This window comes from Lampetra fluviatilis, unplaced genomic scaffold (assembly GCF_964198595.1).
Source record: "Lampetra fluviatilis unplaced genomic scaffold, kcLamFluv1.1 SCAFFOLD_658, whole genome shotgun sequence".
NCBI classification, from domain to species: Eukaryota; Metazoa; Chordata; class Hyperoartia; order Petromyzontiformes; family Petromyzontidae; genus Lampetra; species Lampetra fluviatilis.
In genome coordinates, this window is record NW_027620561.1 from 41701 (window position 1) to 54200 (window position 12500).

General features: G+C 52.0%; 1 protein-coding gene and 1 long non-coding RNA gene across 2 annotated transcripts in view; both read right to left on the minus strand.

The window, feature by feature from the left end:
- Positions 1 to 652: 652 nt before the first annotated feature.
- Positions 653 to 4734, minus strand: LOC144954067 (uncharacterized). Its single transcript, XR_013641027.1, has 3 exons — positions 4651 to 4734; positions 1581 to 1678; positions 653 to 776 (listed from the first exon to the last, which is right to left on the minus strand). It is a non-coding gene; the product is annotated as an uncharacterized LOC144954067 (long non-coding RNA).
- A 2352-nt stretch (positions 4735 to 7086) lies between these two features.
- LOC144954064 (serum albumin SDS-1-like) overlaps positions 7087 to 12500 on the minus strand; it is a 10414-nt gene continuing 5000 nt past the window's right edge. The window contains exons 3-4 of the mRNA XM_078884646.1: positions 12153 to 12285; positions 7087 to 7369 (exon numbers count right to left, since the gene is read on the minus strand). Coding sequence (XP_078740772.1) covers positions 7097 to 7369; positions 12153 to 12285 — 406 coding nt within the window. The 3' untranslated portion in view covers positions 7087 to 7096. The remainder of the gene's footprint in view (positions 7370 to 12152; positions 12286 to 12500) is intronic.

A 12500-nucleotide genomic window follows, 5' to 3' on the forward strand; every position in this document is an offset into this window, starting at 1 on the left:
AGTGAGTGAGTGACTGAGTGGAGTGGGTGACTGACTGAGTGAGTGAGTGAGTGACTGAGTGTATGAGTGTCTGAGTGAGTGTCTGAGTGACTGAGTGAGTGAGTGAGTGACTGACTGAGTGAGTGACTGACTAACTGACTGACTAACTGACTGAGTGACTGGACTCACCTCCTCCAAGAAACACCCTGCAGCGTGGTCTGGAGCACAGCACTTTTGAGCCAGGCTGAGGAAGTGTCTGAGTGAGTGTCTGAGTGACTGAGTGAGTGAGTGAGTGACTGAGTGGGTGGGTGACTAACTAACTGACTAACTGACTGACTGACTGACTCACCTCCTCCAAGAAACACCCTGCAGCGTGTTCTGGAGCACAGCACTTTTGAGCCAGGCTGAGGAAGTGTCTGAGTGAGTGTCTGAGTGACTGAGTGAGTGAGTGACTGAGTGGGTGGGTGACTAACTAACTGACTAACTGACTGACTGACTGACTCACCTCCTCCAAGAAACACCCTGCAGCATGATCTGGAGCACAGCACTTTTGAGCCAGGCTGAGGAAGTGACTGAGTGAGTGAGTGAGTGACTGAGTGACTGAGTGAGTGAGTGAGTGAGTGACTGACTGAGTGACTAACTGACTGACTGAGTGACTGACTCACCTCTCCAAGAAACACCCTGCAGCGTGGTCTGGAGCACAGCACTTTTGAGCCAGGCTGAGGAAGTGACGCGCCAGTTGAGAGACCTTCTCGAAGGACGCGTTTGGGGCCTTCTGGGACAGAAGAGTGACTTCTCTGTGGGGGGGGGGGAGATAGTGGGGGGTTAGTGGGGGGGTGAGTGGGTGGGTGGGTGAGTGGGTGGGTGGGTGAGTGGGTGAGTGGGTGGGTGGGTGAGTGGGTGGGTTGGTGGGTGGGTAGGTGAGTGGGTGAGTGGGTGGGGTGAGTGGGTGGGTGGGTGGGTGAGTGGGTGGGTGGGTGGGTGGGTGGGTGAGTGGGTGGGTGGGTGGGTGAGTGGGTGGGTGGGTGGGTGAGTGGGTGAGTGGGTGGGTGGGTGAGTGGGTGGGTGGGTGGGTGAGTGGGTGGGTGGGTGGGTGAGTGGGTGGGTGGGTGAGTGGGTGAGTGGGTGGGTGGGGTGGGTGAGTGGGTGGGTGGGTGGGTGAGTGGGTGGGTGGGTGGGTGAGTGGGTGAGTGAGTGAGTGGGTGGGTGAGTGAGTGGGTGAGTGGGTGGTTGGGTGAGTGAGTGAGTGAGAGGGTGGGTGGGTGGGTGAGTGAGTGACTGGGTGAGTGAGTGAGTGGGTGGGTGGGTGGGTGGGTGAGTGAGTGGGTGGGTGGGTGGGTGAGTGAGTGAGTGGGTGAGTGAGTGGGTGAGTGAGTGAGTGAGTGGGTGAGTGAGTGAGTGAGTGGGTGAGTGAGTGACTGGGTGAGTGAGTGAGTGGGTGGGTGAGTGAGTGACTGGGTGAGTGAGTGAGTGACTAGGTGAGTGAGTGAGTGAGTGGGTGAGTGAGTGAATGAGTGGGTGAATGTGTGAGTGAGTCACTTGGTGAGTGAGTGAGTGGGTGAGTGAGTGACTGGGTGAGTGAGTGAGTGAGTGCTACTCACCTCTGAGTAAACGCATCCTCACCACGAGAATGCAGAGACCCACAGATGTGTTGAACCTCAGCGTACGCATGACGAATCTCCATGTGGATAGCGTGACGCTGAGGGTGGGAGAGGTCACTCAGTCAGTCAGTCAGTCACTCAGTCACTCACTCAGTCACTCACTCAGCCAGTCACTCAGTCACTCAGTCAGTCAGTCACTCACTCGAGTCACTCAGTCACTCACTCACAGATGTGTTGAACCTCACCTCAGCGTACGCAAGGCGAATCTCCATCTGGATAGCGTGACGCTGAGGGTGGGAGAGCCTCAGTCAGTCACTCAGTCACTCAGTCAGTCAGTCACTCAGTCAGTCACTCACTCAGTCAGTCACTCAGTCAGTCAGTCAGTCACTCAGTCACTCAGTCACAGATGTGTTGAACCTCAGCGTATGCAAGGCGAATCTCCATGTGGATAGCGTGACGCTGAGGGTGGGAGAGACTCAGTCAGTCACTCAGTCAGTCAGTCACTCAGTCACTCACTCAGTCAGTCAGTCACTCAGTCAGTCACTCAGTCACTCACTCACTCATTCAGTCACTCAGTCAGTCACTCAGTCACTCAGTCACTCACTCAGTCAGTCACTCAGTCACTCACTCAGTCAGTCAGTCACTCAGTCACTCAGTCAATCACTCAGTCAGTCACTCAGTCAGTCAGTCACTCAGTCACTCAGTCAGTCACTCAGTCAGTCAGTCAGTCACTCAGTCACTCAGTCACTCACTCAGTCACTCAGTCAGTCAGTCAGTCACTCAGTCAGTCAGTCACTCAGTCAGTCAGTCAGTCAGTCACTCAGTCAGTCAGTCACTCAGTCACTCAGTCACTCAGTCAGTCACTCAGTCACTCAGTCAGTCACTCAGTCACTCAGTCAGTCACTCAGTCAGTCACTCAGTCAGTCACTCAGTCAGTCAGTCACTCACTCACTCACTCACTCAGTCAGTCACTCACTCAGTCACTCAGTCAGTCAGTCAGTCACTCAGTCACTCAGTCAGTCAGTCAGTCACTCACTCAGTCAGTCAGTCAGTCACTCAGTCACTCACTCAGTCAGTCAGTCAGTCACTCACTCAGTCACTCAGTCAGTCAGTCAGTCAGTCACTCAGTCACTCAGTCACTCAGTCAGTCACTCACTCACTCAGTCAGTCACTCACTCAGTCACTCAGTCAGTCAGTCAGTCAGTCACTCAGTCAGTCAGTCAGTCACTCACTCAGTCAGTCACTCAGTCAGTCACTCACTCAGTCACTCAGTCACTCACTCAGTCACTCAGTCACTCAGTCACTCAGTCACTCAGTCAGTCAGTCACTCAGTCAGTCAGTCACTCAGTCAGTCAGTCACTCAGTCAGTCACTCAGTCAGTCACTCAGTCACTCACTCAGTCACTCAGTCACTCAGTCAGTCACTCAGTCAGTCACTCAGTCAGTCACTCAGTCAGTCACTCAGTCAGTCACTCACTCACTCAGTCAGTCACTCACTCAGTCACTCAGTCAGTCAGTCAGTCAGTCACTCAGTCACTCAGTCAGTCAGTCACTCACTCACTCAGTCAGTCAGTCAGTCACTCAGTCACTCACTCACTCACTCACTCAGTCAGTCAGTCAGTCAGTCAGTCACTCACTCAGTCACTCAGTCAGTCAGTCAGTCAGTCACTCAGTCACTCAGTCAGTCAGTCAGTCACTCACTCACTCAGTCAGTCACTCACTCAGTCACTCAGTCAGTCAGTCAGTCAGTCACTCAGTCAGTCACTCAGTCAGTCACTCAATCAGTCACTAAGTCACTCACTCAGTCAGTCAGTCAGTCACTCACTCAGTCACTTAGTCAGTCACTCAGTCAGTCACTCAGTCAGTCAGTCACTCAGTCAGTCACTCAGTCACTCAGTCAGTCACTCAGTCACTCACTCAGCCAGTCACTCAGTCAGTCAGTCACTCAGTCAGTCAGTCACTCAGTCACTCACTCAGTCAGTCACTCAGTCAGTCAGTCACTAAGTCAGTCACTCAGTCAGTCAGTCACTCAGTCACTCAGTCACTCAGTCAGTCACTCACTCAGTGTCACTCAGTCAGTCACTCAGTCACTCACTCAGTCAGTCACTCAGTCAGTCACTCAGTCACTCACTCACTCAGGCAGTCACTCAGTCAGTCAGTCACTCAGTCAGTCAGTCACTCAGTCAGTCACTCAGTCAGTCAGTCACTCAGTCAGTCACACACTCACTCAGTCAGTCACTCACTCAGTCAGTCACTCAGTCACTCAGTCAGTCACTCAGTCAGTCAGTCACTTAGTCAGTCAGTCAGTCACTCAGTCAATCACTCACTCACTGAGTCACTCCGTGAGTCACTCAGTCAGTCACTCACTCAGTCACTCAGTCACTAACTCAGTCACTCAGTGAGTCACTCAGTCACTCACTCAGTGAGTCACTCAGTGAGTCACTCACTCACTCAGTCACTCACTCAGTGAGTCACTCAGTGAGTCACTCAGTGAGTCACTCACTGAGTCACTCAGTGAGTCACTCAGTGAGTCACTCACTCACTCAGTCACTCACTCAGTGAGTCACTCAGTGAGTCACTCAGTGAGTCACTCACTCACTCAGTCACTCACTCAGTGAGTCACTCAGTGAGTCACTGAGTGAGTCACTCACTCACTCACTCAGTCACTCACTGAGTCACTCAGTGAGTGACTGAGTGAGTCACTCAGTCACTCACTCAGTCACTCACTCAGTGAGTGACTCAGTGAGTCACTCAGTGAGTCACTCACTCACTCAGTCACTCACTCAGTCACTCACTCAGTGAGTCACTCAGTGAGTCACTCACTCACTCAGTCACCCACTCAGTCAGTCAGTGAGCCACTCAGTGAGTCACTCAGTGAGTCACTCAGTGAGTCACTCAGTGAGTCACTCACTCACTCAGTCACCCACTCAGTCAGTCAGTGAGCCACTCAGTGAGTCACTCAGTCACTCACTCAGTGAGTCACTCAGTGAGTCACTCAGTGAGTCACTCAGTGAGTCACTCACTCAGTCACTCACTCAGTGAGTCACTCAGTGAGTCACTCAGTGAGTCACCTGCTGGGTGAAGCATGAGGCTGAGTCAACTTTTCCGCAACAGGAGTCGGCCATCTTGGCGAACCTCTCTGCCAACTCCTCCACCACTCAGTCACTCAGTCACCCACTCAGTCACTCACTCAGTCACTAACTCAGTCACTCAGTGAGTCACTCAGTCACTCACTCAGTCACTCACTCAGTGAGTCACTCAGTGAGTCACTCAGTGAGTCACTCACTCACTCAGTCACTCACTCAGTGAGTCACTCAGTGAGTCACTCAGTCAGTCACTCACTCAGCCACTCAGTGAGTCACTCAGTGAGTCACCTGCTGGGTGAAGCATGAGGCTGAGTCAACTTTTTCGCAACAGGAGTCGGCCATCTTGGCGAACCTCTCTGCCAACTCCTCCACCACTCACTCAGTCAGTCACTCACTCAGTGAGTCACTCAGTGAGTCACTCAGTCACTCACTCAGTGAGTCACTCAGTGAGTCACTCAGTGAGTCACTCAGTCAGTCACTCACTCACTCAGTCACTCACTCAGTCACTCACTCACTCAGTCACCCACTCAGTCACTCAGTGAGTCACTCAGTCACTTACTCAGTCACTCACTCAGTGAGTCACTCAGTGAGTCACTCAGTGAGTCACTCACTCACTCAGTCACTCACTCAGTGAGTCACTCAGTGAGTCACTCACTCACTCAGTCACTCACTCAGTGAGTCAGTCAGTGAGTCACTCACTCAGCCACTCAGTGAGTCACTCAGTGAGTCACCTGCTGGGTGAAGCATGAGGCTGAGTCAACTTTTCCGCAACAGGAGTCGGCCATCTTGGCGAACCTCTCTGCCAACTCCTCGACTTGGCTGAGAGCTGCGTGGGGATGTCTGCGGCCAAACTCCCACAGGAACCTGAGACACACAGTGAGACACAGTGAGACACAGTGAAACAGAGAGACACACAGAGAGACACAGAGAGAGAAACACAGAGACAGTGAGAGAGACACAGAGACACACACAGAGACAGAGACAGTGAGACACACGCTCAGAGCCGTGTGTGGATGTCTGCGGCCAAACTCCCACAGGAACCTGAGACACACAGTGAGACACAGTGACACAGAGAGACACACAGAGACACACACAGAGAGACACAGAGAGAGAGACACAGAGACACAGAGACACACACAGAGACAGAGACAGTGAGACACACGCTGAGAGACGCGTGTGGATGTCTGCGGCCAAACTCCCACAGGAACCTGAGACACACAGTGAGACACAGTGAGACAGAGACACACACAGAGAGACACAGAGAGAGAGACACAGAGACAGTGAGAGAGACACAGAGACACACACAGAGACACAGAGAGAGACACACGCTGAGAGACGCGTGTGGATGTCTGCGGCCAAACTCCCACAGGAACCTGAGACACACAGTGAGACACAGTGAGACACAGTGAAACAGAGAGACACACACAGAGAGACACAGAGAGAGAGACACAGAGACAGTGAGAGAGACACAGAGACACACACAGAGACACACACACAGAGACACACAGAGACACAGAGACACAGAGAGACCCACAGAGACACAGAGACACACAGAGACCCACAGAGACACAGAGACACACAGAGACCCACAGAGACACAGAGACACACAGAGACTCACAGAGACCCACAGAAACCCACAGAAACCCACAGAAACCCACAGAAATCCACAGAAATCCACAAAAACCCACAAAAACCCACAAAAACCCACAGAAACCCACAGAAACACCCAAAAAAACCCCACAATCACCTCTCCAGGAATCTGTGGGGCATGCGAAGCCTCATGCTGCACAACTTTGCGTCGGAGTAGAAGGGCGAGTGAGAGAGGGTCACATAGACACAGAGACACACAGAGACACACAGAGACACACAGAGACACAGAGAGACACAGAGACACACAGAGACCCACAGAGACACAGAGACACACAGAGACCCACAGAGACACAGAGACACACAGAGACTCACAGAGACCCACAGAAACCCACAGAAACCCACAGAAATCCACAGAAATCCACAAAAACCCACAAAAACCCACAAAAACCCACAGAAACCCACAGAAACACCCAAAAAAACCCCACAATCACCTCTCCAGGAATCTGTGGGGCATGCGAAGCCTCATGCTGCACAACTTTGCGTCGGAGTAGAAGGGCGAGTGAGAGAGGGTCACATAGACACAGAGACACACAGAGACACACAGAGACACACAGAGACACACAGAGACACAGAGAGACACAGAGACACACAGAGACCCACAGAGACACAGAGACACACAGAGACCCACAGAGACACAGAGACACACAGAGACTCACAGAGACCCACAGAAACCCACAGAAACCCACAGAAACCCACAGAAATCCACAGAAATCCACAAAAACCCACAAAAACCCACAAAAACCCACAGAAACCCACAGAAACACCCAAAAAAACCCCACAATCACCTCTCCAGGAATCTGTGGGGCATGCGAAGCCTCATGCTGCACAACTTTGCGTCGGAGTAGAAGGGCGAGTGAGACAGGGTGGCGTTCGCTTGGAGATTGTCGAAACAGCGGTCACGGTTCTCCAAAGCGCTGTCCGCGGTTGCGGCGGTTGCGGCGGTTGCGCCGGTTGCGCCGGTTGCGGCGGTTGCGGGCGAATTGCAGCAACCCGCAACCGATTGCGGGAGCGAGCCGGACGGTGTGGAGCAGATTGCCTCGTGAAGAGCATGCCGCTGGAGGGGGGGGGGATGGGGGGGGTGGGGGGGGGGGTGGGGGGGGTGGGGGGGGTGGGTGGGGGTGTGGTGGTGGGGGGGGGTGGTGAGGAGATGGTGGGGGGAGATGGTGGGGGGAGGTGGGTGGGGGTGGGGAGGGTGGGGGGGTGGGGGGAGATGGTGGGGTGGGATGGTGGGGGGGGGGGGTGGTGGGGGGGGGGGTGGTGAGGAGATGGTGGGGGGAGATGGTGGGGGGAGATGATTGGGGGGGTGGAGAGAGATATTGTTAATCAGTCAGTCACTCACTCAGTCATTCAACCAGTCACTCAGACACTCACTCGCTCACTCGCTCACTCACTCGCTCGCTCGCTCGCTCACTCATTCGCTTGCTCACTCACTCGCTCACTCGCTCGCTCACTCACTCACTCGCTCACTCGCTCGCTCACTCACTCACTCGCTCACTCGCTCACTCAGTCGCTCGCTCGCTCGCTCACTCAGTCGCTCGCTCGCTCGCTCACTCATTCGCTCGCTCACTCACTCGCTCACTCGCTCGCTCACTCACTCACTCGCTCACTCGCTCGCTCACTCACTCATTCGCTCACTCACTCACTCGCTCACTCATTCGCTCACTCGCTCACTCACTCGCTCACTCGCTCACTCACTCGCTCACTCGCTCGCTCACTCATTCGCTCGCTCACTCACTCGCTCACTCGCTCGCTCACTCACTCACTCGCTCACTCGCTCGCTCACTCACTCGCTCACTCGCTCACTCGCTCACTCACTCGCTCACTCACTCAGTCGCTCGCTCACTCACTTAGTCACTCACTCGCTCACTCACTCGCTCGCTCACTCGCTCACTCGCTCACTCACTTACCCACTCACTCATGCACCCACTCGCTCGCTCACTCACTTAGTCACTCACTCACTCTGTAACTTAGTCACTCACTCATCCACGACTGAGTGAGTGGGTGAGTGCGCGAGTGAGTGACTGACTGAGTGATTGAGTGACTGAGTGACTAATTGACTAACTGAGTGAGTCGGTGAATGAGTGGCTTAGTGAGTGAGTGAGTGAGTGACTGAGTGGGTGAGTGGGTTAGTGAGTGAGTGAGTGAGTGAGTGGGTGAGTGACTGGGTGAGTGAGTGAGTGGGTGAGTGAGTGAGTGGGTGAGTGACTGGGTGAGTGAGTGACTGAGTGGGTGAGTGGGTTAGTGAGTGAGTGAGTGGGTGAGTGAGTGAGTGAGTGGGTGAGTGACTGGGTGAGTGAGTGACTGAGTGGGTGAGTGAGTGAGTGGGTGAATGAGTCGGTGAATAATTGGGTGAGTGACTGGCTGACTGAGTGACTGACTGAGTGACTGACTGACTGAGTGTCTGACTGCATGACTGACTGAGTGACTAACTGACTGAGTGACTGACTAACTGACTGACTGAGTGACTGAGTGACTAACTAACTACTTACATGATCCATCAGGCAGCCCACGTTTTGACCTAGCTCACAGCACCTTGCCTGACTGAGTGACTGAGTGGGTGAGTGAGTGACTGACTGAGTGACTGAGTGACTGAGTGATTGACTGAGTGGGTGAGTGAGTGACTGAGTAACTGACTGAGTAACTGAGTGACTGAGTGACTGAGTGAGTGGGTGAGTGACTGATTGAGTGATTGACTGAGTGACTGAGTGACTGACTGACTGAGTGACTGACTGAGTGACTGACTAACTGACTGAGTGACTGAGTGGGTGGGTGGGTTAGTGGGTGAGTGAGTGACTGAGTGAGTGACTGAGTGAGTGGGTGACTGAGTGACTGACTGACTGATTGAGTGATTGACTGAGTGACTGACTAACTGACTGAGTGACTGAGTGGGTGGGTGGGTTAGTGGGTGAGTGAGTGACTGAGTGAGTGACTGAGTGAGTGACTGAGTGAGTGGGTGACTGAGTGACTGACTGACTGATTGAGTGATTGACTGACTGAGTGACTAACTGACTAACTACTTACATGATCCATCAGGCAGCCCACGTTTTGACTTTGCTCACAGCACCTTGCCTGACTGAGTGACTGAGTGACTGAGTGAGTGGGTGAGTGAGTGACTAACTGACTGACTAACTGACTGACTAACTGACTGACTGACTGACTAACTAACTGACTGACTAACTACTTACATGATCCATCAGGCAGCCCACGTTTTGACCCTGCTCACAGCACCTTGCCTGACTGAGTGACTGACTGACTGAGTGAGTGACTGACTGAGTGACTGAGTGATTGACTGAGTGGGTGAGTGACTGAGTGGGTGGGTTAATGGGTGAGTGAGTGGGTGAGTGAGTGAGTGAGTGGCTGACTGACTGACTGACTGACTAACTGACTGACTAACTGACTAACTAACTGACTGACTAACTGACTAACTACTTACATGATCCATCAGGCAGCCCACGTTTTGACCCTGCTCACAGCACCTTGCCTGACTGAGTGACTGACTGACTGAGTGACTAACTAACTGACTAACTGACTGACTAACTGACTGACGAACTGACTGACTGACTGACTAACTAACTGACTGAATAACTACTTACATGATCCATCAGGCAGCCCACGTTTTGACCCTGTTCACAGCACCTTGCCTGACTGAGTGACTGACTGACTGACTAACTAACTGACTAACTGACTGACTAACTGACTGACGAACTGACTGACTGACTGACTAACTAACTGACTGACTAACTGACTAACTACTTACATGATCCATCAGGCAGCCCACGTTTTGACCCTGCTCACAGCACCTTGCCTGACTGAGTGACTGACTGAGTGACTAACTAACTGACTAACTGACTGACTGACTGACTAACTGACTAACTACTTACATGATCCATCAGGCAGCCCACGTTTTGACCCTGCTCACAGCACCTTGCCTGACTGAGTGACTGACTGACTGAGTGACTAGCTAACTGACTAACTGACTGACTAACTGACTAACTACTTACATGATCCATCAGGCAGCCCACGTTTTGACCCTGCTCACAGCACCTTGCCTGACTGAGTGACTGACTGACTGAGTGACTAGCTAACTGACTAACTGACTAACTAACTGACTAACTGACTGACTGACTAACTGACTGACTAACTGACTAACTACTTACATGATCCATCAGGCAGCCCACGTTTTGACCCTGCTCACAGCACCTTGCCTGACTGAGTGACTGACTGACTGAGTGACTAACTAACTGACTAACTGACTAACTAACTGACTAACTGACTGACTGACTAACTGACTGACTAACTGACTAACTACTTACATGATCCATCAGGCAGCCCACGTTTTGACCCTGCTCACAGCACCTTGCCTGACTGAGTGACTGACTGACTGAGTGACTAGCTAACTGACTAACTGACTAACTAACTGACTAACTGACTGACTGACTAACTGACTGACTAACTGACTAACTACTTACATGATCCATCAGGCAGCCCACGTTTTGACCCTGTTCACAGCACCTTGCCTGACTGAGTGACTGACTGACTGAGTGAGTGACTGACTGAGTGACTGAGTGATTGACTGAGTGGGTGAGTGACTGAGTGGGTGGGTTAGTGGGTGAGTGAGTGGGTGAGTGAGTAAGTGGCTGACTGACTGACTGACTAACTGACTGACTAACTGACTAACTAACTGACTGACTAACTGACTAACTACTTACATGATCCATCAGGCAGCCCACGTTTTGACCCTGCTCACAGCACCTTGCCTGACTGAGTGACTGACTGACTGAGTGAGTGGGTGAGTGAGTGACTAACTAACTGACTAACTAACTAACTGACTAACTGACTGACTGACTGACTGACTAACTGACTAACTACTTACATGATCCATCAGGCAGCCCACGTTTTGACTTTGCTCACAGCACCTTGCCTGACTGAGTGACTGACTGAGTGAGTGAGTGAGTGACTGAGTGAGTGACTGAGTGACTGAGTGATTGACTGAGTGACTGACTGACTGACTGACTAACTAACTGACTGACTAACTACTTACATGATCCATCAGGCAGCCCACGTTTTGACCCTGCTCACAGCACCTTGCCTGACTGAGTGACTGACTGACTGAGTGACTAGCTAACTGACTAACTGACTAACTAACTGACTAACTGACTGACTGACTAACTGACTGACTAACTGACTAACTACTTACATGATCCATCAGGCAGCCCACGTTTTGACCCTGCTCACAGCACCTTGCCTGACTGAGTGACTGACTGACTGAGTGACTAACTAACTGACTAACTGACTAACTAACTGACTAACTGACTGACTGACTAACTGACTGACTAACTGACTAACTACTTACATGATCCATCAGGCAGCCCACGTTTTGACCCTGCTCACAGCACCTTGCCTGACTGAGTGACTGACTGACTGAGTGACTAGCTAACTGACTAACTGACTAACTAACTGACTAACTGACTGACTGACTAACTGACTGACTAACTGACTAACTACTTACATGATCCATCAGGCAGCCCACGTTTTGACCCTGCTCACAGCACCTTGCCTGACTGAGTGACTGACTGACTGAGTGACTAACTAACTGACTAACTGACTGACTAACTGACTGACTAACTGACTGACTGACTGACTAACTAACTGACTGACTAACTGACTAACTACTTACATGATCCATCAGGCAGCCCACGTTTTGACTTTGCTCACAGCACCTTGCCTGACTGAGTGACTGACTGAGTGAGTGAGTGAGTGAGTGACTGAGTGACTGAGTGATTGACTGAGTGACTGACTGACTAACTAACTGACTGACTAACTGACTAACTACTTACATGATCCATCAGGCAGCCCACGTTTTGACCCTGCTCACAGCACCTTGCAAAGCCTCGCGCCATCCTCTGAGACATCTCGAGGATTTGCTCAAAAGAAGCGTCAGTCGCTTTCTGGGACAGAGCGATCACGATCCTGGCATGGTGAGAGATGGGGGGGGGGGGGTCAGTCAGTCAGTCAGTCAGTCAGTCAGTGAGTTACTCAGTCAGTCAGTCAGTTACTCAGTCAGTCACTCAGTCAGTCACTCAGTTAGTTAGTCAGTCAGTCAGTCACTCAGTCAGTTAGTTAGTCAGTCACTCAGTCAGTCACTCAGTCAGTCAGTCATTCACCCAGTCAGTCACTCAGTTACT